This window comes from Diuraphis noxia, unplaced genomic scaffold (assembly GCF_037042655.1).
Source record: "Diuraphis noxia isolate RWA-SAM2 unplaced genomic scaffold, SU_Dnox_SAM2 contig0005, whole genome shotgun sequence".
In the NCBI taxonomy this organism is placed as follows: Eukaryota; Metazoa; Arthropoda; class Insecta; order Hemiptera; family Aphididae; genus Diuraphis; species Diuraphis noxia.
The window spans coordinates 31,877,711-31,902,916 of record NW_028301715.1 but is presented as its reverse complement, the minus strand read 5'-3'; the positions used below and the strand labels follow the sequence as shown (position 1 = coordinate 31,902,916).

General features: G+C 29.2%; 2 protein-coding genes across 9 annotated transcripts in view; one reads left to right on the top strand and one right to left on the bottom strand.

Annotated features, from left to right (window-relative positions):
• Window positions 1–5,289: 5,289 nt before the first annotated feature.
• On the top strand, window positions 5,290–8,289 carry LOC107166723 (eukaryotic translation initiation factor 4 gamma 3-like). 2 transcript variants are annotated; one of them, XM_015515498.2, is made up of 8 exons: window positions 5,290–5,592; window positions 6,239–6,283; window positions 6,401–6,487; window positions 6,553–6,597; window positions 6,660–6,794; window positions 6,864–7,105; window positions 7,525–7,672; window positions 7,759–8,289. In XM_015515498.2, exons 1-8 carry the CDS (start codon window positions 5,536–5,538, stop codon window positions 7,888–7,890), a joined length of 891 nt encoding a protein of 296 aa, XP_015370984.1. In that variant the 5' UTR covers window positions 5,290–5,535; the 3' UTR covers window positions 7,891–8,289. The 2 variants fall into 2 exon arrangements, with proteins under 2 accessions (XP_015370984.1, XP_015370986.1); XM_015515500.2 differs by lacking the exon at window positions 5,290–5,592 and having other exon boundaries at window positions 6,239–6,305.
• A 1,621-nt stretch (window positions 8,290–9,910) lies between these two features.
• trol (terribly reduced optic lobes) overlaps window positions 9,911–25,206 on the bottom strand; it is a 169,312-nt gene continuing 154,016 nt past the window's right edge. For 6 of the 7 annotated variants that reach the window (XM_089228212.1, XM_089228214.1, XM_089228216.1 and 3 more), the window contains 22 exons: window positions 24,865–25,202; window positions 24,559–24,759; window positions 24,182–24,348; window positions 24,024–24,120; window positions 23,787–23,896; window positions 23,512–23,683; window positions 21,413–21,547; window positions 20,822–21,002; window positions 20,637–20,737; window positions 20,319–20,470; window positions 20,039–20,258; window positions 19,608–19,940; window positions 18,954–19,172; window positions 18,697–18,859; window positions 18,441–18,583; window positions 17,831–18,087; window positions 16,528–16,706; window positions 16,291–16,430; window positions 16,031–16,225; window positions 15,681–15,905; window positions 14,939–15,086; window positions 9,911–10,641 (listed from right to left, as the gene is read on the bottom strand). In XM_089228212.1, coding sequence (XP_089084338.1) covers window positions 10,605–10,641; window positions 14,939–15,086; window positions 15,681–15,905; window positions 16,031–16,225; window positions 16,291–16,430; window positions 16,528–16,706; window positions 17,831–18,087; window positions 18,441–18,583; window positions 18,697–18,859; window positions 18,954–19,172; window positions 19,608–19,940; window positions 20,039–20,258; window positions 20,319–20,470; window positions 20,637–20,737; window positions 20,822–21,002; window positions 21,413–21,547; window positions 23,512–23,683; window positions 23,787–23,896; window positions 24,024–24,120; window positions 24,182–24,348; window positions 24,559–24,759; window positions 24,865–25,202 — 3,913 coding nt within the window. In that variant the 3' untranslated portion in view covers window positions 9,911–10,604. The remainder of the gene's footprint in view (window positions 10,642–14,938; window positions 15,087–15,680; window positions 15,906–16,030; window positions 16,226–16,290; window positions 16,431–16,527; window positions 16,707–17,830; window positions 18,088–18,440; window positions 18,584–18,696; window positions 18,860–18,953; window positions 19,173–19,607; window positions 19,941–20,038; window positions 20,259–20,318; window positions 20,471–20,636; window positions 20,738–20,821; window positions 21,003–21,412; window positions 21,548–23,511; window positions 23,684–23,786; window positions 23,897–24,023; window positions 24,121–24,181; window positions 24,349–24,558; window positions 24,760–24,864; window positions 25,203–25,206) is intronic. The other variant, XM_089228215.1, reaches the window with a different exon arrangement.

Genomic DNA, 25,206 nt, shown 5'->3' with positions numbered 1-25,206 from the left:
TTTGTATTTATAATTTGTTATAACATGTTCAAAATAAGATATAGAATATAATCTTTGAACACATGTTATAAAATTATGCCCAGTTTAAGAAAGTTGCTGTGGAGACTTAAGCTTTAGGCAATATTTATGGTATAGAGTTCATCGATCATCCTCAAGATTGTACAATCATAAAGCAGTGGTGTATTTTGGGTGCCCCCCCCCAAGTAGGTACATCCAATTCAGTGGGGCCAACCAACCACAGTAGTTTCATCATGATATATATATATATATATATATACAGGGTGATTCTTTTAAGTGGGTACACTAATTATCTCGAAAAGTATTTACTTTTTTCAAAATATTTTTTTACATGGTTTCAAGTTGTTAAAAAACCAACGTTTTTATTAAAAAATTATATATTTAAATATTTTTTATTCTTATCATTTTTTAAGTTTTTTACTTTTTTGGATGACAACATAGAGTTTTAATTTCATATTCCAAAGCAGAATATTTTTCTAAGTGTTTTGATTCATAAAAATTGAATTTAGGACGAGTAGTTTATGAGTTGTATGTATTTAAAGTTTAGTTTGGCAGAGTGGAGTGGTACGGGGTTACCCCGCAAAATGTTTGTCCACTACTCCGCTTGTCTAAACTTTAAATACATATAACTCATAAACTACTCGTCTTAAATTTGATTTTTATGAATCAAAATACTTAGAAAAATATTCTGCTTTGGAATATGAAATTAAAACTCTATGTTGTCAATCAAAAAAGTAAAAAACTTAAAAAATGATAAGGATAAAAAATATTTTAAAATATTATTCTTTAATAAAAACGTTGGTTTTTTTACAACTTGGAACCATGTAAAAAAATAATTTGAAAAAAGTAAATACTTTTCGAGATAATTAATGTACCCACTTAAAAGAATCACCCTGTGTGTGTGTATATATATATATATATATTTAAAAAAACTCGAATTATTTATTTTTAATCAAACAAAATGTTAAAAAGCTAATTCATTTCTACAAGAAGTAAAACAGATGTACTATTATTTACTTAATATTTTTATCAGCTTTTATTGAATAATTATTCCTATGTTAAATGGGGAGAGGGGCGGCATCCACATTCTATAGTACTTATTTACCAATTTTTTAAGTAATTTCTAATCATATATGCACCCATAATATTTCACATGATTTGTATATTATGAACTTATGGATTAAGTATTAAATATAATAGTATGACACTATGGGATATTAGATGTTGTTGGAGGTTATGGTGACGCTCATGATTTAGTACACGGTGTAAACTTTAAATCTAAAATTAATAATTGTTGACCCAGTTGGCTGGCCACTTAAGAATTAAAAGTTTTGAATGATTTAAATATATACTTAAACAATGAATGTTCTAACTCTAAACCTTATTAGCCTTTGTATAATCATTGTCTATAATTGCATTATTCCACTTCGAATGTTTAGTTAATTATTAAAATGTTTAATGAACAAAAATAAAATCCCTGCGAATTAAATTATTATGCAATATAATTTGTGCACATGAATGGGTTATTTTTGATATTTTTAAACATTTAGGTATATAATTATTGAATATAAATTGTACAGGAGTAGATACATAACTGAGTAATTAATTTTACATGATAGATACTTATTTTAAAAACAATATATTTATAAAAAAATGTAAAATTTTATTATTTTTCACTATATAATTTTTATTAGGCATTTTTAATTCCTTATTCTAAAGAAGAATTTTTGTTAGAGTATTTATAGTTTTGATGAGCAATAAGGCACCTAAACCGGTAGTAAAAATACAGTCGTGTAAATCTAAATTGTATTGGACTTGTTCAAGTTTTTCAAATCGAATTTTTTGTCCACAGGATTCAGAAACCACTAATCAGTAATCAGTACTGATGTGTGTAATATGATACAATTTAGTTCAGGGGTGGATCTTCAAAGTGTTGATAGGGGAGGGGGCATATATAAATTGTATAATTTTAATTTTAATCAATAGCTTATGATTATAATTATAAATAGGTATCAATAAGACACTAAAGCCACTATAAATCCTGTTTTATCAGTTTGAATGCAAGTTATGATTATAAATTAATAGTTGGTACTTGGTAGTATTATTATTCTTATTAGCTGAATTTTTCATTATAATATTATGATACTCGTGGACAGTAGTTATACAAAAAAATCGTCGTCTATAGAAAATTAATGAAAGACACGTGCCCCTCCCCCGAATGGAATGATTTTGTCCATTACTCCGTTCATTTAAACTAATTAAACTTTAAATATTTATAACTCATAATCTAGCTACTAGTTAAAAGTCTGAATTTTGTTTGAAATACTCTGATTAATATTCTGTTTAGAAACATGGAGTAAAAACAAACCTAAAAATTGATCACGATAAAAATAGTAAAAATATTATTTTTTTATAAGATATAAAACAAAAGTGAATATATAATAGTAATTTACAATAACGTCAATAACTTAAAATGAATGAAAAACAAATATAATAAAATTAACAATATATGTACAATTTAATATATTATAATATTTTTAAAACGTTAGTATTTTCTGAAATTTTTATTATCTTACATTAGCCTGTAATAATTCATGATGCATAATATTACATTTATATAACAATTTAATACTTAAACAATGAAACTAGGCACTTTAGTTGATATCATAATCATACTATCTTAATTTACGACTATATTACCAAATACCAATGGCGGTGTCAACTCAATGACGCAGTAAAAAATTTTCAACACCCACCCACTCACGTTTTATATCAACACCAAAATATTTAAAAAATATATATATAAGATACCAAAAAATAAAAATAGATGCAGTAATATTCAATTGTTTTCAATAGGTATATGGTATATAGGTATATATGTATATATATATATATATATATATATATATATATATATATATATAGGTATATAATACGCATGTGTGTGTATATAATATATTAATTATAATATACATATATTGATGTTTAATTATATTTTAATATTCATTTGAATAATAATGACTTTAGTAAAAGTTCACTTGATTGAGAACATTTTTTCGTTACGCAACTGCGTCAAATTAATCCCGTTCACGCCGCCACAGTCCACAATAATATTACATTATTACTATAGGTATAATCCTATAATCTTTCGTACAGTACACTTCCAAACTGTGTTTAATATCTGCTGTAATATTTTACGATATCTCACGTACCATTTTAGTATTCGATAGTCCATAATGATGTCTACAATAATTATAATAGTCAACAAATTATGAAATACATCACCACAGCGTCAGTACGTAATGCGGAGTGTGGATATTGAATTTGAATATTTGATCATGTAAATATTATAAAATTTAGATAACCGTGACTATATTATAACATACAAGGTGATGTTTTTCTTTGCTTCGTTTTCCGCTATTATTATTTAAGTATTTAATCGTTAATGACTAATGACTATAATATGTAATGCAATGGAAAACGAGAGTCCTAATAAGTAGGTATACCTACCTATTTAACTTTTAAATTTACAATATTTGAATTTTTCTACATACCTACCATACATTTTGTTAAAAATGTGTCATAGTCCATTGCATTTAAATTTAAAGACCACTATCACTGCCTTCACATGACTTTACTTCCTTAAGTCGACAAATATGGAAATAACAAATAGGTATAGCCACTAGCCAGGTAGGTATTAGGTAATGTAATATAATTTTCACATGCACCATTATATATTAAGGGGTGACAGAGGTGTTCACTTGGAGTATAGTAGTATACTACATAACTATAATTTATAATAATTTCAAGCGTGTGTGATGATCAGTAATTATTATGATGATAATCTATTGATTATTCTATATATACTAGCTAGTAGCCACAATAATCAGTCGAAAATTAATGTCAAAATTAAACAAAGTCCGGACTATTTTTTCTTTTGGAGAAAAAGTCAAGAGCACATTTTTCGAGCCAGACAAAAGTTTGAAAGTACAAATTATTTAACTTTCATAATGTTCAAAATCTGTATTTTGACTTTTTGTATCTACTCTACACAACTGACTGTAATTGCGTAGACTATCGGTATGACTGTATAAGAAATACAAATGAAATAATATAAAAGAAAATTATTTATTATACACATTTTTTAACTGATGATCGAACACATTGTTCGATTATTTTAAGTTTTAATTTTGTGAATTAAATTACATTAAACGTAAGTAGGTATAAATTATATCTTAATATTTAAATGGTATTTCGGAGTTGTTCGACCTTATTCAATTCAGACTTTATGTTCCGGGATTTAAAAGCCACTTGGTAATCAGCATAATATGTAACATGATATATTATTTGTATAAAAAAAATAATGTAGGTCCTTACACTAAAATATTAGATCCTCGGCCGCGGCAGTTGGCAAACACGACAAATATTTATCAATTCCCAGTTTGAGGTCAACGAGTTGTTCTAAAGTTCCAACTTCGAAAGTTATATTACTACATCGTCTCTTATTTACATCTATAAATACCTATGCTCATGTGATGTATGTGTGCTATATAATATACACTAAATATATATTATACACATATTTATCGAAAGAATGTAACTAGAATTCCAACTCACCAGACACCAGTTACCAACAAGTTAGGTAACGATCAAGAATTGAATGTCACTCAGCATCGCGCGCTCTGCTAGAAAAAAAAATCAAATTCTAAAATATTTAGTGTCAAATATGCCGCCTGCATAAAATGTTCTGAATGCAAACTGTCTGATGTTAAGTGGGAAATTGCCAATACTCAACAGCGATGAAGAATTAGACAGAGTAAAAAATAAACTTTTGATCAACAGCATAATATGGGTATGGGTAAAGGAAGAGGTACTAACCATAAAATCGTAACCCAATCGTATAGTTATAACTTATAATATAGTACCTACTTACAGGCGAGTTCTCGATTGTCAGAGATTCGTAAACTTTTAGAATTTTTTTTTTTTTTGTCCAAATATAAAATAAAATAAAATTTCCTATGGGAATGTTTATCTGTGTCGGGATTAGGTTATGATTGCATAAATATTATGATCATATTATTATTTTTATAATTTATAAATAATTACTTTGTGGTATTATTTGTAAATATTATCTATGGATTGTGGTACAGCGGTCATTGGACATTTGAAAAGAAAAATTGATTTTGTATTATCTTGCACTGATAAGAATGTTTTCGTATCAACTATCAATGTATTATGCATTTGGTAATGCTTTTTAATAGTTTTAGTTTATATTGTTTATAATTGTTTATAACTATTCATTTTTTTATTTTTTTTATTTTTTTTTAGAAATTGTTATTTATTTAATATTCATAGTTAACGTTAAAAAATTTAATATTGTTAGTGATCGGTTTATTAACAGCATTTTACTTTTCCATTAAATTTATATTGTCTATTGAAATTTAGTTTTTAATATAAATCAATAGGTATACAACATAAAATTACATTTTCATTAATTACAATCTTATATTTTTAAAAATGGTCGTAAACGATAGACTTCAAAATAATTTGTTGAATAATTTTCAAATAAACGAGGTAATGTACTTAATATTTGTTTTAAAAATAATATGTTAACTGTGTAGTCGTTTAAGATTGAATGGTTGATTAGCTTTGGGCTTTCGAATCACGGTTATCTATATAACAGTGTTTGTCAAATGATTTTGTCATGGGGAGAGGTGCGTGATTTTTAACATGCACCATTTGACTCTGAGAAATAAGGCTGAAAATTGTCTATATTATTATAAATATTTAAAAAAAAGTTGTGATGGATCTATCCTCCTCACCACTCACTGTACGACATCCACTGCTGTATAACCATGATTTGAATTACTTTATGAATTGATTGAAACTAAGTACATATTTACAATAATCGTAGTATAATTTATAAATTTAAAAAATTTAAGTAAAAATTTAAAAATTTAAATGAGTTTGTAATTTAAAAATCCATTAATTTAACAGAAAAAACAATAGTTGTTGGTTAGAAATTGTTATAACTTTATAAGTAATAGAAATTCATAAATTATTTGTATATTATCCTTAATTATTATTGTTATTTATTGCATTGATATCGTTGAGCTGCAATATTTTGTAATTAACAGAAGCTAAAAAATAAAATCTATTTGTTTATTGCTTTTATAGATAATTTTTTGATGTTTATAATTTTGTAATTAATTACTTTTAGGATGAAACAGAAGACGTGAGCTTGGATAACCTAAGTATAAATGAAGTATGTGTCGTTTATTTTATTAGTTAGTAGTTTTTTTTAAAATAATTTTCCCATAAGTATTTAATTCATAATTCATAAAATACATGAAGAATAATATTTTTTGTATTATTATTGTAGTCGCAAACAAATATTATAAAACATTCTTGGCAGTACACTGTTCAATTGAATCCAATTACATTCTATGAAAATAATTCAGACGTACAAGTAATTATCAACTAAAACAAATTATTGCTATATAATTATATTTTTTATTAATTTATTGATTATAGCCAAATAACGAACACCAAGTCTGGAAAGAAACTCATTACTTGTCGGTATGTTGAATACATATTTTTATTTTTAGAACACTTAATAAATTTTTATTTATAATTTTCAGTTGTATAAAAATGTATTATCCATATTAAACAAAATTACATGGACAACGTTTGATCAGCTAGTTGATGAGTTTCAAAAATTGCCAATAGAAAACGTGGAATGTCTTGAAAATATTGCTAATATTGTTGCTCTTAAAGTAAATAAAACAGTTAAATTTTTAAGTAAAAAATTTAAAAAAAATTTACTTAATAAGATTTTGTTTTAGGCTTTTGATGAATCTTCATTTGGATCTTTATATGCTTCTTTATGCAGAGTTCTTGACATAACTATTAGTTGTCAAAATGGAAATCATTTAACATATCAGAAGTCATTTAAAAAATGTGTTATCACAATTTGTCAGAATTATTTTCAAAAGCAATGTTTAGATGACACTGAGACATTGTTGATGTCTATAGAACATGAACACAATCAAAGAAGACTAAAAATGCAAGCAATTGGTTGCGTCAGGTACATCACTTAAATTAAATATTTAATCAGACCCGCAGACATAATACTTTCTTGTGTTTTTACCATCATCCAAATGCACATCATAACAAATTTTATGTTCAAAATAATTCATTTTAATTTGTAATTCAACAATACAGTGAATTGACTTATAATTATCAAATTTAAAGGTAATAACTAATAAGAATATTATTTTGAGCTCCACATAAGATTTTTTAATTTTTTTGATACTTTTGAACATTAGAATAATTATGGTTCTTTTTCCAGTTTTTGAATATGCGCATTTATTTGTGAAAGATTTTTTCCTTAGACTCATTTTCCAAACCATGGAAAACCATGATTCTCAAAACAATTATTAGAAAGCAGAATAATAAGATTTTTTTTATCAAATGATTTATTGTTATTAATATTTCTGTTTTTAGATTTATTGGAGAATTGTTTAAACAATCATTAATATCGCCATACATTGTTCACTACTGTATTAAATCCTTGCAATCTAAAACAAAAGAAAGATCTCTTGAGTACCTCTGCAATCTTTTAAAAGTAGCCGGCAAAGAGTTAAATGAAAAAGTATTTTTTATTTTTATTTACTTTTCAAGTACTTTAGATAATTAAATAAAATGTATTAATAATATAACCTTTTTCAACAATTATAGATAAGTTTGGAAGATATATTTGAACATTTAATATACTTGGTATCTGATGAAATGAGATCTAAAATATCACCTAGGATACGATTCATGGTTAAGGATGTAATTGACGTGGTAATGCCTTCAAGAAAAATCTAAAATCAAACTATTGATCTTTATACGCTATATAAGGTTATAGTTTATGTGCAACTCAATTTTTTTTTTTTTTAAGTAAAAATTATTTAAAATAAAAAAATTTAGATTGTTTTCAAATCATATAAAATATTTTATGATTGTAATTGTATAAACCATATTATTTAGTCTTGGAGCTCACAAAGTTACAACTCTTACTATTTTCACCTTTCAGAAATTGACTACTGTGCTATATTTTGATGTTTTATTGTTAGTAGCAATGTTCATAAAGAATGCTAAATGGAAATTTCAACTTGAACATTTTTTATTATTATTGTAATAAACTAATAACTATTTTAAATAATCTGTGATATATATTAAGACCCAAATATAAGGAATAAAAATATTAAACCATATTGTTGGTAATGCCTTTTTGCTAATATGTCTTTTAATTAATTAAAATTAATATTTTTTATATATTTAATTAATTTTAACAAAAACAAAAAAAGGTGGAGTTTGTATGCTAAACCAGTTTTTGACAAAATAAAATAGATTTTTTTATCTACCTCTTGAGTGTTTGAAGTTTGATATTTTTTGACATTGGATATTTTTAATTCATATAGAAATATCTCATGAAACAATATTCTTATTTTATTGTGGTATAATAAAAAAAAAAACGCATATAGGCTGATACTTGAAATTTTCCATTTTTGCTTTTTGAAATACATTCTCAACAAGTGTCTGCTTTTTCAACAATTTTACGATATTTTTACACTGTTTATCTTTAAACCTTTTTTTTATAGACTTACCCTTTCGCCTTATCAATTTTTCGTTGTATTCTGATATTCAAGTGTTTGATTGTGTATAATGATATTGGATACATTGACAATACATTCATAACTGTACTCCATACGCCGAGAGAATGTGGCTACTTCGCGCATACGACTGGAGTCGTGGTGTGTGAATATGAGTGGTTTCGACGGGGTCCGATTGTTATAGATTGGGTGCAACCAATGTTGCTGAAATGCATTTATGGGCAATACTATTCAACCCTGCATTGATGTACCTATTTTGCCTATACAACACGCCTGACAACCCATTATGTTTGTGCGAAATACGTAAAACAATTAATTTAGATATCCGTCATCATTATTTACGACAACCGGACAACACGACTACTTTTACTGTACTTAGTCTATAACCTAGATCAGAGGTTCTCAAGCTTTTTTGGTTCACAGCACATAATTATAAAAAGCACACTCTACACAAATGTAATGAAATAAATTACTGTTTTCAATATTTTTACCAGCATAATTACAAATATCAGAAACTTCTCGCGGCACACCTAGTCGATCTCTCGGTACAGTATTGTTCCGCGGCACACCGGTTGAGAACCACTGACCTAGATAATAGGTATTAGGTACATATAGATACAATTATATACTTGTCTTATAATTTTGATCACATATTAATTATACTTTAAAACAAGAAATTTCAATTTCACTTGGTCGTTGTCAAGTCTCAAACCGGATTCATAGCTACTTCGTTTGTCGTGTCGATCAAATCATATTGTAATAATTGGACATTGCTTACTTGGTATCGTGTAATACCATATATGGTGTCCGAGTATACCAAGAACTGACTTCAGCTCAATCCTTAAACCACATTGATTACCAGCTATAACCATAGTTACCACGCTCTCGGACGACGTAGCTGTAAATCCGGTTTCTTTATATTAGATCGAGGATCATAAAAAGCCACGATTGACGATTCCTATTGATTTCGTTTCCATCAATCAACAAGATTTCATCAGAACATGTAGTTTGGAATAGAGTTTCGAGTCCTTACAAATAATGACTATAAAGTATGATATAAATATTAATTCTAAGATTTTTATTTTTATTCAAATATTCATTTTGAAATTTGATCTTGATATTATGTTTCAAAAAAAAAAAAAAATGTGCGAGTATCTTAAATATTTTTAAAGTTATTGTCCTACACAAGTTTTACAGTTATATTTGGGCAGATGAAAATAATATATTAAATATATGGCACGATATGATATACGATTTATTAATAGTCAATGTATAAATATAATAGTGTTAAATTAATAATACAATAATAATATAAATTAGTCTACGTGGTGAGGCCGAGAGGGAGGAGATTAATTTGTTCTGTCCGCCGCGGAATTCATCAAGCGCCTGTACGAAAAAAAAAACGTCGAGCCTCGAGTGGGTCGTTGTTCGAGAACACTTCATGATTGGTGAAATGCTTGAAATTACAATTATTATTTTTTTTTTATATATATATAATAATTCTATATATAGGCAATGTAGAATAACGATTTCGTTTGGTGGTTTTTGGCGACGCACAGAAACATTAAAAATTAATACAAAAATATGAAAAATTACATAACTACGTTGCAGAGTTGCGATATACATAATATGTATATGTATGACGTATGTACATATTATGTATGACAATAGGCAGGTGTGTTATTGTAATATATTATAACTGTATGGCAATATTATTATTACATAATATTATGATTCCTTTTACAGACTATAAACGCTAATGAGTTTAAAAATTACAAAAGTAGGCGTCGTTAAAAGCGATTTGATTATAAAATAGATTTAAACTAAAAAATGAAAACAACGTTTTTTTTTACGATATTATATAATATAATATTCTTGTTGTCTTAAGCGGCGTTGGACTGCGGTGCGTTTTGTTCGTTGATTATATTATTCGTTTCTTTGAATGATATTGTTGACGTCGTGTCTGAAAACAATAAAACAAAGGGAAAGATATCAGAATATGTTTGATTATCGTGTTTTTTCGTTCGTCCCATCATTACCACTCCATTGTGATTGTCCCATCGTCGACAAAGCAGAAGCAGTGTTAACAAAACAAATTATTAGATGAGAATAGTTTTTTCAAAAAGACATTGTTAAATTGTTGACACATAAATGGCAATGGCACAGAGATAGTGATGTAGGTAGTTGTCCCATAAAATGAGGGAATAAATATTTAAAGAGTGTGTAACTGCACATGTTATGTATTAAGATAATTAAGTAATGATAAATCGGGTCCTTGGTTTCTTTTTGGATCTTACAAACGTATAGGTACGCATGGCGAATTTATGTTCAGGCAGAAACTATATTTTGTGTCATTATTCATTAATTTTTATAAATAATTGTGAATTGAACAAATCATCGAATTAAAAATATTCTGCAATGCATCCAGTAGAGCAGTAGACTATTTAATTTATTTTTAAACTTTAAAGCAAGATATGAGTATTTTACAGTTTTAATATTTTATATAATTATGATTCGATTTAACATTTAAAAACCAACAAAAACCCAAAGATTTACTTTATAATATTGAAACTATCATCGTAAAATGAGTTATTCTGAATGCATATTATTTATATAAATACTATATTGATCAAGAGAGTTTTGTGAGTCTTTGACAGAATGTCAGAATAGCTTTAAAAAAAAAAGATCATAACGCCCACAAGGCCACAACCAAAGTAGAAAAATCCAAGTTGTTCTCGCTCCAACAAACGCCCTTGCAGAATAACAATTACAACGCTCATGCTGAGTTGCATAACAAATGTGTTGATTTAATGGTTCAATAATAGGATGTAATAATAGATCAATGTTGTGCTACTGAATCATGTTTGAAGGATCATTAGCTCACGAAGAGTCGTTAAATATTTACCTAGAAATTGTTCATGTAAACCGGCAATAGTGGTATTAAGAAGAAAACCATTACTAAGTATATTAAACAAGACGTAAAGGTGCGTATATGTAAAAATATAAAATATTTACCGATACAATAGAAATGTTATTTATTGCTTTAAACAAATTTAATTACTATATATAGATTTTATATTATTATAATATACGTCTTATACACCAACAATCGCGAGTACCGTAATACAAGTTGTGGCAAAAATGAAACATTATTATCTAATTAACATCATAATTATATAATCTTTTCTTAACACAACATAATATAATAGCAACGCGTTAGAACATTAAATATAGCTCCGCAGCATTTTGAGTGGTACGATTTTAACGTTTAAAAATTTGACCTATCTCTATATATAATATAATATAAAATTAACAACTAACAGGACTGTGAATTTGGTAATAAATTAGCGTTTTTTGTTTTTACTTTATAGAAGATATAAATTTTAAATAATTAGAATAATAATAAGAATTTTTTGTTTTGTTTCGTTTAGTGGACATTTTTCTTATTTATAGTAAATTATAAGTGTTGATGTGTTATTGGATAGGAAAGACCCGAATTTAATCATAATATCTTATGATAAATTTTTTTTTTATTGAAGTAGATCATGGATGAATATGTTAATGAATATAATACATTTTGAAGAAAAAATGTCAAGTTATTTAGGTTAGATATATTTCTCCTATATTAGTATCTTTGTATGTAAGCTGAAGCAACCTTAATCCTTAATTGTATATATAATGTGTTGAGTATGTGGGTGTATTATCATATTATTGACATTAATAAACGATGACACTAGAAGAGTAATATTGTTCATACAGAGCCTCCTCTACTGTTGGTTTTAATGAAAAAAAAGGTATATATCTCCTATGCTTATGTTATTTCCGTTTAACACAAGAAAATATTTATATGTTATGAATAATATAATTTAATTTAAAAAAATAAGGCAATTAACTAACTTAACTTTGAAAAGTTTCGAATAAACCATGCTTACATATTTTGGTTATTTTTAATGTACAAGTGAATGATGTAAATTTTACAGTTACCTATATATTTAGCACATTTAATTCACAGCCCTGATAATAAAAATACATAAAAGTTAATATAAATAGTAAATTTGACGTGCCAACTATATTTTCATCATTATATTATGACGTCTGTAGGCGCGAGGTGTGGTCACTCAGGGCTGGCTCAAGCAAAGTAGTGCATAAGCAAAATCAGATTTTTCCACCCCTTAAGTAATAATATTATCGGTTTTAAAAATGTCACCCCCTTACTTAATTTTCGATACCTAGCTCGATATAGGTACATTGAGTCGGCCCTGTACCACTTTAGACACTACCCTGTAAATTGAAATGGCTTATTATGAATATATGCGTTTTGATGACGCACATACTGCACAGTAATATGACTAAATAGGTTTTGGTTAAAACGAAAACATTAGTTTGATCGTAATCAAAATACGAAATGGTCCACAGTGAAATTTATTTACGCTTAAAATTCTACTATGCACGTTGCATTGGCACAATTGGAGGTTGATGCGATGCTAAAAATTTTAAACTAAATTAGACACCCGTTTTTCGGGTAGAAAAAATATAGTATGTTCATCGTAGATCGGCAATGAATTCTAGGCTATTTTTACTTTAATCATTAAATTAAATACTATTCCAAATAAGTATATTTCATTTATTTTATAAATAGGTGCTTCTTAATCATTCTTATATAAGTCAGTATTTTTAAATAACATATATTATAAATAAAATACTAATATACTATAGTAAGTAGATACTATTTTTATTAAAATATTGATACTAATAAGAGACAAGATTATATGGATGTAAAACATAATTTAATAGATACAACCGTAGCAGAGGCTATATACCTAGCTATAGCATCCTCTAATAGCACCAATGCGATACGTTATTACTAATTGTTAATATTATTATGTGCAAAAACCGAGAGACGCGAGTTTACAGCGATCTTTATTTTTAAGTAAATTAAGCATGCTTACAAAAGCGAACAGTTCTGGTATAGGTCGTACTCGGTAGGTACCTATAATCTATATATATAGTAGTATGCTTAGGTTATCGAATATATTGTGCCCGTCGTTAATGTTACATAATGTTGTACTTTTGGGCAATATTATATGGTCGAGAATTTATCCCTTATTCAAAAGTGCACGTTTCCATTTGATCATAACATAAAATATAGATATGTTTTGGGTGTAAAATTGACTTAAATTTGACTCTTTCGTTTAAAATGCCTTAATGACATCTTAAACAAGAAACATTAACATTATATAGGTAGGTACCTATATATAATATAAAAAAATATAAAAGTTCAACGTACCTAATTACATTTTCTACGCCTAAGTCTTCACGTGTTTATTTTTATTTAATGTATTTTTACGATGTGCAACGAATAACGATATTGGGTAATGTATGATTCATATCTAAAATTAAAGTTTTCAGTCGAATGGTGTAAAACGAAGCGATTTGTGAGTAATTATAATTATAGCATTAATTGCAGCCGTCGACACTTGATATACACATCAGACAAAATACAATATGTTCTCATATAATAATCACACACTTATTATAAATAAATATATATAAACAATATACATAATATACTTTTTATGGTACATAACATAAAGTCACAACTAGCGTGGTATATAGTATATTAATTTACCTATATATACAATATACATATATATACACAGGATAATAACATTGGTAAATGGTAATATTTTCTCACGGAAAGTTATGAATTAGTCAACAATAATATCAAAAATAACGTAGTTAACATAAGCCTTATGCTAAAGTTATCGTGTGTACAAAAGCATTCGTTATTGGTGTCAGACTCAAAGTTTCCGGTTTCGTTGAGTTCCGGCCACCCAGGGACCGTGGGCCACTGAGAGTCCACCTGAAATACCACTTGGTCGTTAGTGGTTTGTGTGATTATCAACGAAGACGGTATACGTCTTAAATCATTCTTTTTATAATAATAACTGTGTCATAAACGAAATGATCGATTAGTGTTAGTAGTGTTATTATTATTATTATTTTTACCCGCCACAAGTCGAAGAAAAGCAGCGTGTCGGAAAAACAAAAATAAAATACGTTATTATTAGATCGGGTAAACAAAAACATAATCAGGGCTGTAGATATAATGAGTTTGTATGTTTTTTAAATTGCCTTGTTTCTCTTTTGTACTAGGAATTCAGTTTATTTAATAGAGTTTTTAAGTGGGCTAAAATCACAGCCCTGCGAATTATATTTTGTAGAATAATAATGCATAAAAAAATAATATTGTCCCTTACCTGTTACAAGAAGCAACGTTTTTGCCGGACAACGACTTTTGGCCCAGATTTACGTATCCTGAGTCCTGGATACGTACATCACCAATACAACCCTCATATCCTTTGTAATGGTTGTCGTTCGATGTCAGTATGACTTCCGGTACTCCACCTGCGTAAAAGAATTCGACTTTTTTTTAAACTCCGAAACCCACGGACAGATTTTTTTTAGTAAAACTACTAAAGAATACGGTCATGTCAAGTCAATATCAAGCATGTTAAGTTCCTTATAGTTATTAAAATTTATAATTAAAACTTAATAAACGCAAATTAAATAAATATTTCCAGCCACACTTGGTATTTATGATAGTTTTTACTACGGTTCATATTAAATAAATTATTGATTTTGAAATTAAAACAAAAACAATAGTTATAATTAGACACAATGATTTATTAAATCATCTAATTGGACACATACTACTTATTAGTTATTACCTTTAAAACTTAACGTTTATTACATTGATTGGTAATAAATAATAATTGTATCAATATAATCAATCATTGCAACAACTTAGTAGATTTAAATACATGATCATAATATATTGTCATTTCTCATTAGAAATGTATTTTATTATCAAAATTATTCTAATTTAAAGAATTTGGAAAAATATGTCACAATAAGTGAAGGCTAACCACTACTCTCCAAATCTCTTCTCTCTGATTAAGGTATCGATATGAGTAATAAATAAATGCTGTTGCGACTTACCGATATATATCAAATCGGTAGATTCCAAGAGTTGTTGGATGTTTACGTCCCGTTCTTTACCATATTCTGTAGTCAACCTGTCTAGTTCTAAAGACCACTCGGCTCCATTTCCACGGATCAATATCACGTGGGGTTCATTGTTGTTAACATGATGGTCCGTGGCTCGGATTGCTGGTGTAGATCTGCCTTTGAACCTGTGATTCAGTTCTACGTAGCCGTTGACAACTGCAAAACAAAATACGATTTTATAAACAGAAATAAGACTTAATTCGATAAAAAAAAAACCACTCAAATATTAATTCAATTTCGTAACGATCTATTATTATTATAAATATTGGTTATTCGCTCACTAGAGACGGCGATGTAATTTTCGACTACACCATCGTTGTTGGGTTCTTGGCCTTGCCAGTACAATAGACCGTTAGCTGAATCTGTGGTGAACGTCATCGATATGGAATGTTCTCTCTTATTCCGATCCATTAGGCTATTTTCCAACTGCAGATAACTGTTTCCACTGAAATTGGCTGTGATGTCCAAAACCACCACTGAAAAAAAAAATTCACGTTAAAAATACAAAAATAATAATTTGTCTTCCACGATGAATACGCACTTTCGTTGCACGTCGGTCCGGAATGTCCGAGTGGGCAATCGCACCTGTACGAGCTCGAATCGATGTCGGTACATATACCGTTGTTGAGACACGGTTTCAGCGTCGAACACAACTTCGCTTCGACATCACACTTCGGACCACTATATATATAAAAACACCCACAAACACATCCCATTTCAGTATACTCGACCGGAAAAAAATCATAATCATAATTCAATTCGACCACAATCAGTTTACCTGAATCCGTTTTCACATTCGCATACGTATTCATAGTGTTTGGGCGTAGTATGGCAGTTCGCGTAATTCTTGCAGTGGTTATACGAACAGGCATCTCCCCGAGCAGTAACACAGTCTTCTGTGTTCGCGGAATCCACGGTAGAACTTATCATGTCCAAGTCCATTCCAGAGACTTTTAGCTAGATAATAATTTTGTTTATTAATTGATTATTTGACCTAAGCATACATGCGTATTGCGCCGGGTAAGAAGTTTTAGCTTCTTTACACTTTAAAGTTTAAAGCACTGGTTCTCATGGCTTTTTTGGTTCACGGCACACTATTATACATCACAAGTTTTCGCGGCACACTCAACACAAACGTTATGGAAATATCATCAGACATTTCTCACGGCACCGGCTGAGAACCACCGGCTATCAAAGTTTTTTGCTATTTATAAATTTTGCTATATAATTTTGCTATTTGCTAATGGCCTTAGTCGCGGCTGCATACTATAGATGCGTCCCGAAAATATCTACGAAAAAAGGTCTAATCCGAATTGCGGCCCGAGTTTATTTTGGGTACAGACGAGTTGCGGCCCGGGTTTTTTTAATTCTAGATAACTTAATCTTGACTGATAAAATATAATTACAGTACCTATAATGTAGACACCTTAGTCGTCACTTTACTACCGCTAAGAATGTTCCGTCGCTTTTCTGTTTTAATTTACTTATAATGTCGAATGAACCTACTTTATACAAAATACATAGCTAAATAAGTACATTATACACCAATTATTTCAAATATATATTTAATAAATTTGTTTGTCCATATTACTCATTTAATAAATTATATATATTTGTCATTTTTAAACTAAATAAATTTAATTAACATGCATTTTTGTTTGCATATTTGAATGAAAATCAATGCATAAATGCATTTTATAACATAATAAAATTTAATTACATACATATAATTAATTTAATTTTAAATTCCGGGACGCAATTCATATGTAACTCAAAAAAACTCGGGCCGCAATTCGTATGCATCCCAAAAAAACTCGGGCCACAATTCGGAAGAAATTTTTACCGCGGGACGCAACTAGTAGCCACCCTTAGTCGTTGGGCTAAAGACCAATAAAAAAAAACCATATGCATGTATGGTCAAGTTTTGAAGTTCAGACACAATTATATAGTTAGGTCCAGCTATCTTCTCAGTAGTTTCACTCGTTTCAGAATATACTTAGCATTCTACACAATTGTCAGATCTTTGTGATCTATATATACATAGCTATAAAAATCAAACATCAAGAGACTAGAGGTATTACCATTTTTATGCATCCTTTGAAATTGTTCTCGACTTCCACGGATTTAGCGATTTTCATCTTGTACGAATCGTAACCACCCATAAACAGATGAGTTTTCAATTCCAAGGGATGCATGTTACCGTTTTCGATGGATCTGATTGGCGTTTCTTTGTTGACTGACAATTTGCATTCTTGCGTTTCCGTGTTACGACTAACGGTTATTGTGGTCCATTCACCAATTTCCAAGTTTTGTCTGCTTCGTAACATGGACGTCATACCTAAATGGCATTAACGAGTTACAATTCGTCGCTTCAATAACGGACATAATAGAATATACAATATAAATATTTTGTAAGTAAATCAGACTATCAGAGCTCAGCTGCTCAGGAATTATATATGATACACAATTTTTTAAATATCAATTTAAAAGGAACCGAAAAAGTTGAAAACAAACATATGCTTACAATATTATGCATTTTTGATGAAAAAAAAAAAACAAAATATGTGTAAAAATCTTTTAAATTTTAAATCACGGATCAAATTTGTTCTGAATCAAATACGTCAAAATGATTTTCAGAAAAAATATGCAAATTCCTAAAGTAGGTACCGAGCTCTGCGGGTCATTACATACCGGCCACGGTGTAACGGAATTCAATTTGTCTGTTTTTCAACGTCACTGACAGGAATTGGCCTATTCCTTGATGGTTTTGAGCGGCGTACAGAATCACACCATCAGTCAAGGACGCTGGATTGATGTTTAAGGATATCGTTAGTCTGAAATACACGAAAATAGTACGATTAGAACATTTATTTACTGCTATAAAGAACGAGGTATGGAAATCATTAAATCAATATATTTTAAGTAAGCGTTTTTATATTTTAAATACTTCTGTTGCGAAGTCGGTGCCGGGTACGCTAGATAAGATTTTCCAGTGAAATACGGTTCGACGATTTCAACAGTACGTTCGCATCTTTTCCCGAGCGTACCGATTTTACATTTGCATTCGATTTCTTCGTGGCCGGTCAAACATTCACCGAGCCCACATATGCCTATAATAACCACAAACAATATTAATAGAAAAAATGTAATTGTTATATAACATGTCTAAATGCTAAGCGTGATTTCGAAAAACTTCCGACTTACCGGGCGTACATACTTCACTTATCCTATCACAATACTCGCCGCTGTAACCGGGTTGACATATACACGTATATCCTTGGCTGGTTTGAGCCTCTTGGCAGATACCTTGGTTCAAACACTGATTGTTGGAACAAACATCACACGTGCCCAAACCTTGTTTGTCCACTGAATCCTTCATCAAGTTATACGTACGGGTTTCTGATTTAAAACCACTGATGCAACCTGTAGAGAATCACGTATTCAAAGATATGATATTATTATTGTTAACTATGTATTATACCACTGTGTTAATGTCATTATTTTCAAATTTGTTAATAGTAGCAATAGCTTATAGTAGTATATGACAGTATAATGACATGTAAGCAAATATTGTAAAAATAGTGAGCATGAAAACAAACATATAAAAACAATTTTTTGGTTTAACTTTAAAAAAAAAACTTGAACATTGAATATTTTGGAAGTTTTATTTTCCGTAAGTGAGATATTAAATAGAAGGCATTTATCGATTTCATAACAATTATTAAATTATTATATTATCTTTAAAAATGTTGACATATTATAAATGTATAGAGGAGTTTTGTTTAAAATTTGAGTTTTTTGTTTGGGGACTAGCGTAAGTAGGTACACCACTGGTTTATAGCCTTAATGCGCACTTACCAACGAATCCAGTTTGGAAACCGACGTCTTTGTGTATCGACCCAAAGTCGGGCACTCCACCAATGTACAAGAGTTGAGATAAATCCATTCCCTGGAACGTGCCCGGACTGACGCCTCGGTACGGACCGCGTTCGTCGATGTACATGGTACCTTGTTTTTTAACCCTTTCGAGTTTAGCCACGTGCCATTCATTCAATGTCACAGGTTCAGTTGCTTTTATGATCGCAGCCCCAGATCCGACATCAAAACGGAACTCAGGAATACCGTCACGAAGTCCAAACGAGAAAAAGTCGCCCGAGCCACCAGGTTTTTGACCATTATACAATATCAATCCTTAAACAATAATATCATAATCATCAAATGTATAACCGATAAATAAAATAACGGGCATATTATATTATTATAGTTATTATAACGCAATGATAACGCACCATCGTTCATTTCGGGTTTGAAGTGAACTTCGATGTTTAATTCCAAATAAGTATTAAGAAGGGTAGGGAACGCTAAGTAGCTGTCGGTGCCACGGAATGAGGGTACGATTCCAGTAACGACAAGCACCGTTGGAATATCCATTCTCACCATTTCGTTCGAAGCTGTGCACAAGTACAATCCCGCACTCTTTTCAGTAACATTATACAGCGTTAAGTTTCTCTAAAAATATTTATAATTGTTAATGGCAGCTACAAATATATTTTATATATTAAATCTTACGCGATCGTATATAGGTTCCATTTGAGGTCCAAATTTGGCCCAAGAATATTCAACAGGTAGCGATAGATCGGTGTTACATTCTACTACAACAGATTTTCCATATGGTGCGTACTTGGTACTAACTGATGGCGAAGCAGCATCGGACGGAGTTGCTATGTAAACAAAAAATACAATTAAAATACAATTCATACTAATAAATGAACCCTATGTTGTAAAACACTTACGAAAATCATAATAGGTAAAGCAATTCCAAGAAGCGTTATTGTAATAAATACACGGTTAGACATTTTCCAAAAATATAAATAAGTTATAACTTACGCGTAACGATTAATTCATAATCTTCAGTAACGATGTTATTATTTTTATCTCGTTTCGTGCATCTGTATATTCCGGCATTCTCTTGTTTCACGTCATTAAGCCTGTAGTGGTTAACCCGATGTTATTAAAGATTTTTAAAATTACATCATCACTGAGAAATTTAGCTTAACCCAGAAATAACGCACTTGATTGTGGATCCTAGGTTTTCGACATTGTTTGCCATGTCGTCATTTACTTTGGCCCATGTAATTTCACTGTATTCACTAATGGTACTTGCGTCATCCGCCCAAATACACTCGAGCTCTAAAGTGTCACCAATGTACACCGTTCCTTGGCTAGGCTTAATAAAAAGACCAGAGTTCCGACCTTTACACAATATGTATACAAGATTACGTTCGATTGTTAAAAATATAAAAATACAAGTACTATATGAATATAATAAGACAATTTATACCATGTATAAATTTCTTTTACAGTTTTACCTGAGTTAGGTTGCAATAATATACGTATCTATATATAATGACTAATAATGGTTTATATACAGTATACAGTTAAGTTAGGTCTAGTGCTTTCTTGATGAGTTAATGTATTGAAACAAAAATAACTTAAACTATTATAGCCGTAAGCATTTGTGCATTTGAGCATATTATGTACATTTATTTATTGTACAAGTGCATATAGCACCAGTGTGATAGATTGGTGGATTCTTAATAATCAAGAAAGCAAAATGTGTGTATCTTTAAGTTAGTTATGAAAAGAAAAACACGGGGACAAACCAATTCTCTTTTTCTTCTCCAAACACGAATCTTCTTCGTCCGAACCGTCGGAACAGTCCGGCGTGCCATCGCAATACTGAGTAAAATAAATGCATTGCCCGTCGTTACAGCGGAACTCGTCAATCAGACAAGATGCTGAAGTTTTGTTAACATAGACAACCACCATCACCAAAAGCGAAAACCACAATAGAAGTTGACAAAATCGTGCAAGAAGTAATAAAATCATATAATATTAAAACTAAAATTTAGCTATAACATAAATTGGTGCATTATGCCATTTTATATAAGAAAATTAATTATGATAAAATATTTATCACCTGCAGGGACAATACAAATAATATAATAATTGTGTAACAAAGTTGATACAAGTACAGTACGTCAATAAATAATATACATAGGCAGTTAAAAAAATATAAATGTTTTAAATGTATAAAATGTCTAAAATTTACGTGTTTATAGTTCTACTATATGACATATGTACACAAATACAAAGCAAAGTGTTTTAGAATGAAAAGTGTAAAGCGAAGATAAATAAATTAAAAAGCACAATAAAATATTTGAAATGAGACTATTTGGTTGTAGTTGTATACAGAATGATTCACCAAGCTTGCTCACCTCATTTTTGCATTTAGGATTTAATAATTTAATAAATTTAATTAATTTAATGAGTTTATTTAAATTCTTGTGAATTTTTGTACAACCAAAAAAGTATCCAGTGGTCATAGCCCTTCTATTTTCCAAGGCCCTTATCGTGGATCTTTTATCCTTAGTACATAATAAATAACTAAAAACTAAGCACTCCTCAAAGTTTTTATTTTAATAAGTCAATATTTCCAGAAAAATTATCCGATATAAAATATATGGTAGAAGAGGGAGTTCACATTTGAAAACCAGAAGTATTTATCTCCACTCCTTTAAGAAATACAAAAAATCTTAAGAATTTGAAAATATTATAAAGTTTTTAAGTATGTTCAAAAATTCCCAAACTCAAAATTTTAATAATAGCATTATTAAAGGGGGTGAGAAATTGAGTATTCTTGGTAAATCCCACTGTACATGAAAAACAGATAAATAAATACTTGTGCATAGTGATAATGTAAAACTATACGCTTGAAATGTACAATTAATAATCATTATACGTAGGTATACCAGTGGTCATTAATAGTGAAAAATTATATATTCAGTCGACTTTTGGTAGGTACCTATTAAAGTTCAAGAGGCGCAAAACAAATTCGACTTTCTAGAAAATTTAGGATACCTATTGAAAACTTGTTCAATAAATTTTTAAATTAACAAGATTATTTAAAGATTAAGTGTTATTGTTATTTTTAATAGAATCTTTTTTGTTCGAAATATCTAGTATTTTGAGTTATATCAAGATTTGAGTTACCGAGAGTCGACTTTAGTATTTTTTTCAGTAATTAACAGACAAACAAAGAAGTAAAGAAACAATCGCATATACATTCTATATATCCACATAAATTACACGCACATAACGCATCACTAATTATTCTAAAGGTGAGTAATTACTAATTATGAAATAATTGATGAAAATTGCATAAAGTCTCAAAGTGAATAGTTCACATATTATGTTTAGATTTGGCCAATAAACTCGGAGTTAGGATTTTTTACAAGTTATAAAATATCAAATAATGTATTAATTAAATTGCGTCTAGAATAAAATACACTTTATATAAAAAGTCAACGGTAGTACTAAAAAGTTAGGCTAAACTTTTACAATATTGAGTGAAGTCACATTTATATATTATTTAATATAATATTATTCTTTTACAATATTGTACCAATATATTGCATTGTAAAGTTAATACTCAACATTATTAAAAATGAAATAGATATTTCCAATTGTATAATTATAAGAAAATATTTTATGCAAAGTAATGCAAGTATTTTTTTTAATTACCGCCACTTAGTTAAAATTTGTCTCTAAGGTAAATAATTAAAAATGTACAGATAGTGTTTTATTTAAGATGTCCGCAACTTAAAAAACTACGATAATTAAAAAAAAAGTCTAGATATAAAATAAAATAATAACGATACCAATGCTATTATTTAAATAATATTTATTTTTCATGACTTACGGAGAACACGGAGATCTATGTAGTCAGTAGTTGTACCGTACGGACTATCCACTTTACATGTATAACGGTCAGAATCATTCATACGTAAGTTTCGTAAGCTTAGTACTTCCCCACGTAATTGACTATCATTTGGAAGTGGTGATCGGATACGGCTCCATTTCACAGTGTATTGCTGTTAAATATTTTTAAGCATCAATGAGTTTTTTGATTAAAATTTTAATATAAATAGATATTTATTCTCAGTTATAATCGATATAACTATTGGTATTACTCACTTCACTTGATCTGGGTAGTACACACCGGAGATTAGTGTTTCCGCCTTCAAATACTTCTTGATTGTGATCAATAGCTCTGATGATTGGAGCGGGGTGATCTCGTAAGTTATCTAAACAGTATAATTTAATAATTGTAACTGTATTGTTCAAAGTAAAACTGTTTATCTTATAGATTTATGAGCTCAATGCTTTGTTTATCTTTTTGACTTTTTACAATTTTATTGACTAAAATTTTACCGTTCACAATGACTTCAGCAACAGATTCAGCTTCTCCGATGTTGTTAACAGCCTTACATAAATATCTACCAGTGTCTTGTTCAGTGATGCCATTAAACTATTAATAAAAATGAAGGTAAAAAAAGGAATTAAAAAAAAATATTCATATATATATATACTCTTAAAAATCCTCCACTCGTTTGTACAGTAGGTGGTAATGACCGACTATACAATTTCGACCATGTGATTGAAATAGGTTGATCTCCATCAGCGGTGCACATAATTTGAGCGTTGTCACCTCGTTTAACTATTTGTCGTGTTGGGTTCAAAACAATTCTTGGAGGTTCTAAAATATGAGAGTTTATTAGATTATTGTATAGGTAAATAATTACATAAAAAATGTAAAAAAATATTATTATTGTTATTTTTTTTTACCTCCAACGGTACAAATTTGATTTTTTTCTGTCAGCGTTTTAATAATTACAGAATATTAAATTATTGTCATACAAGTACAAATATTTGAGATGATTATATTTTATTTTAAATTTTAACTTACCAACTACTTTTAATGTAATGGGTCGACTAAATACAACAGTTCCATCGGATTCAATCCCTAAACAGTTGTACTGTCCTTGATCCGATTTCTGGACATTTCTCAAAATTAGCATATTATCGATAATATCATGTTCTTCAGATAATGAGAGTTGGTTACCTCTCACCCATGTTAATTGTATGCGATCTCTAATCGCAGATGCGTCTATAAACAGGTAAAATAGATTAACATGTTAAAATCGTATCATAACTATGGTCAATGGTCTATGAGAGGTATAGATCATACTATCATAGATGTATTTACACATACCGGCATTACAAGTAAGAACTGCTTTAGATCCTACTAAATTTACTAATTCATCTTCAGGTTTTGTGTTAGGAATTACACCACCACTTTCATCATTTCCAGCTATATCACCTCTGAACGGACCAGATGTTTTATTTTCCTCTTCGTTTGTATTTGATTTTCCTTCATTTTCTCCACCATATATTTCGTTTGCGTCATCAGACACAATTAGTTGTACTCGATCTTCCACAGGTCCGGCAGAATTTTGTGCAATACAGGAATATGTCCCGGTATCTGATGGTTGAGCATTTTCTATAACATATTCAGCTATGTCAGATGACCCTAAGTTACTGCGAGATTCACTAA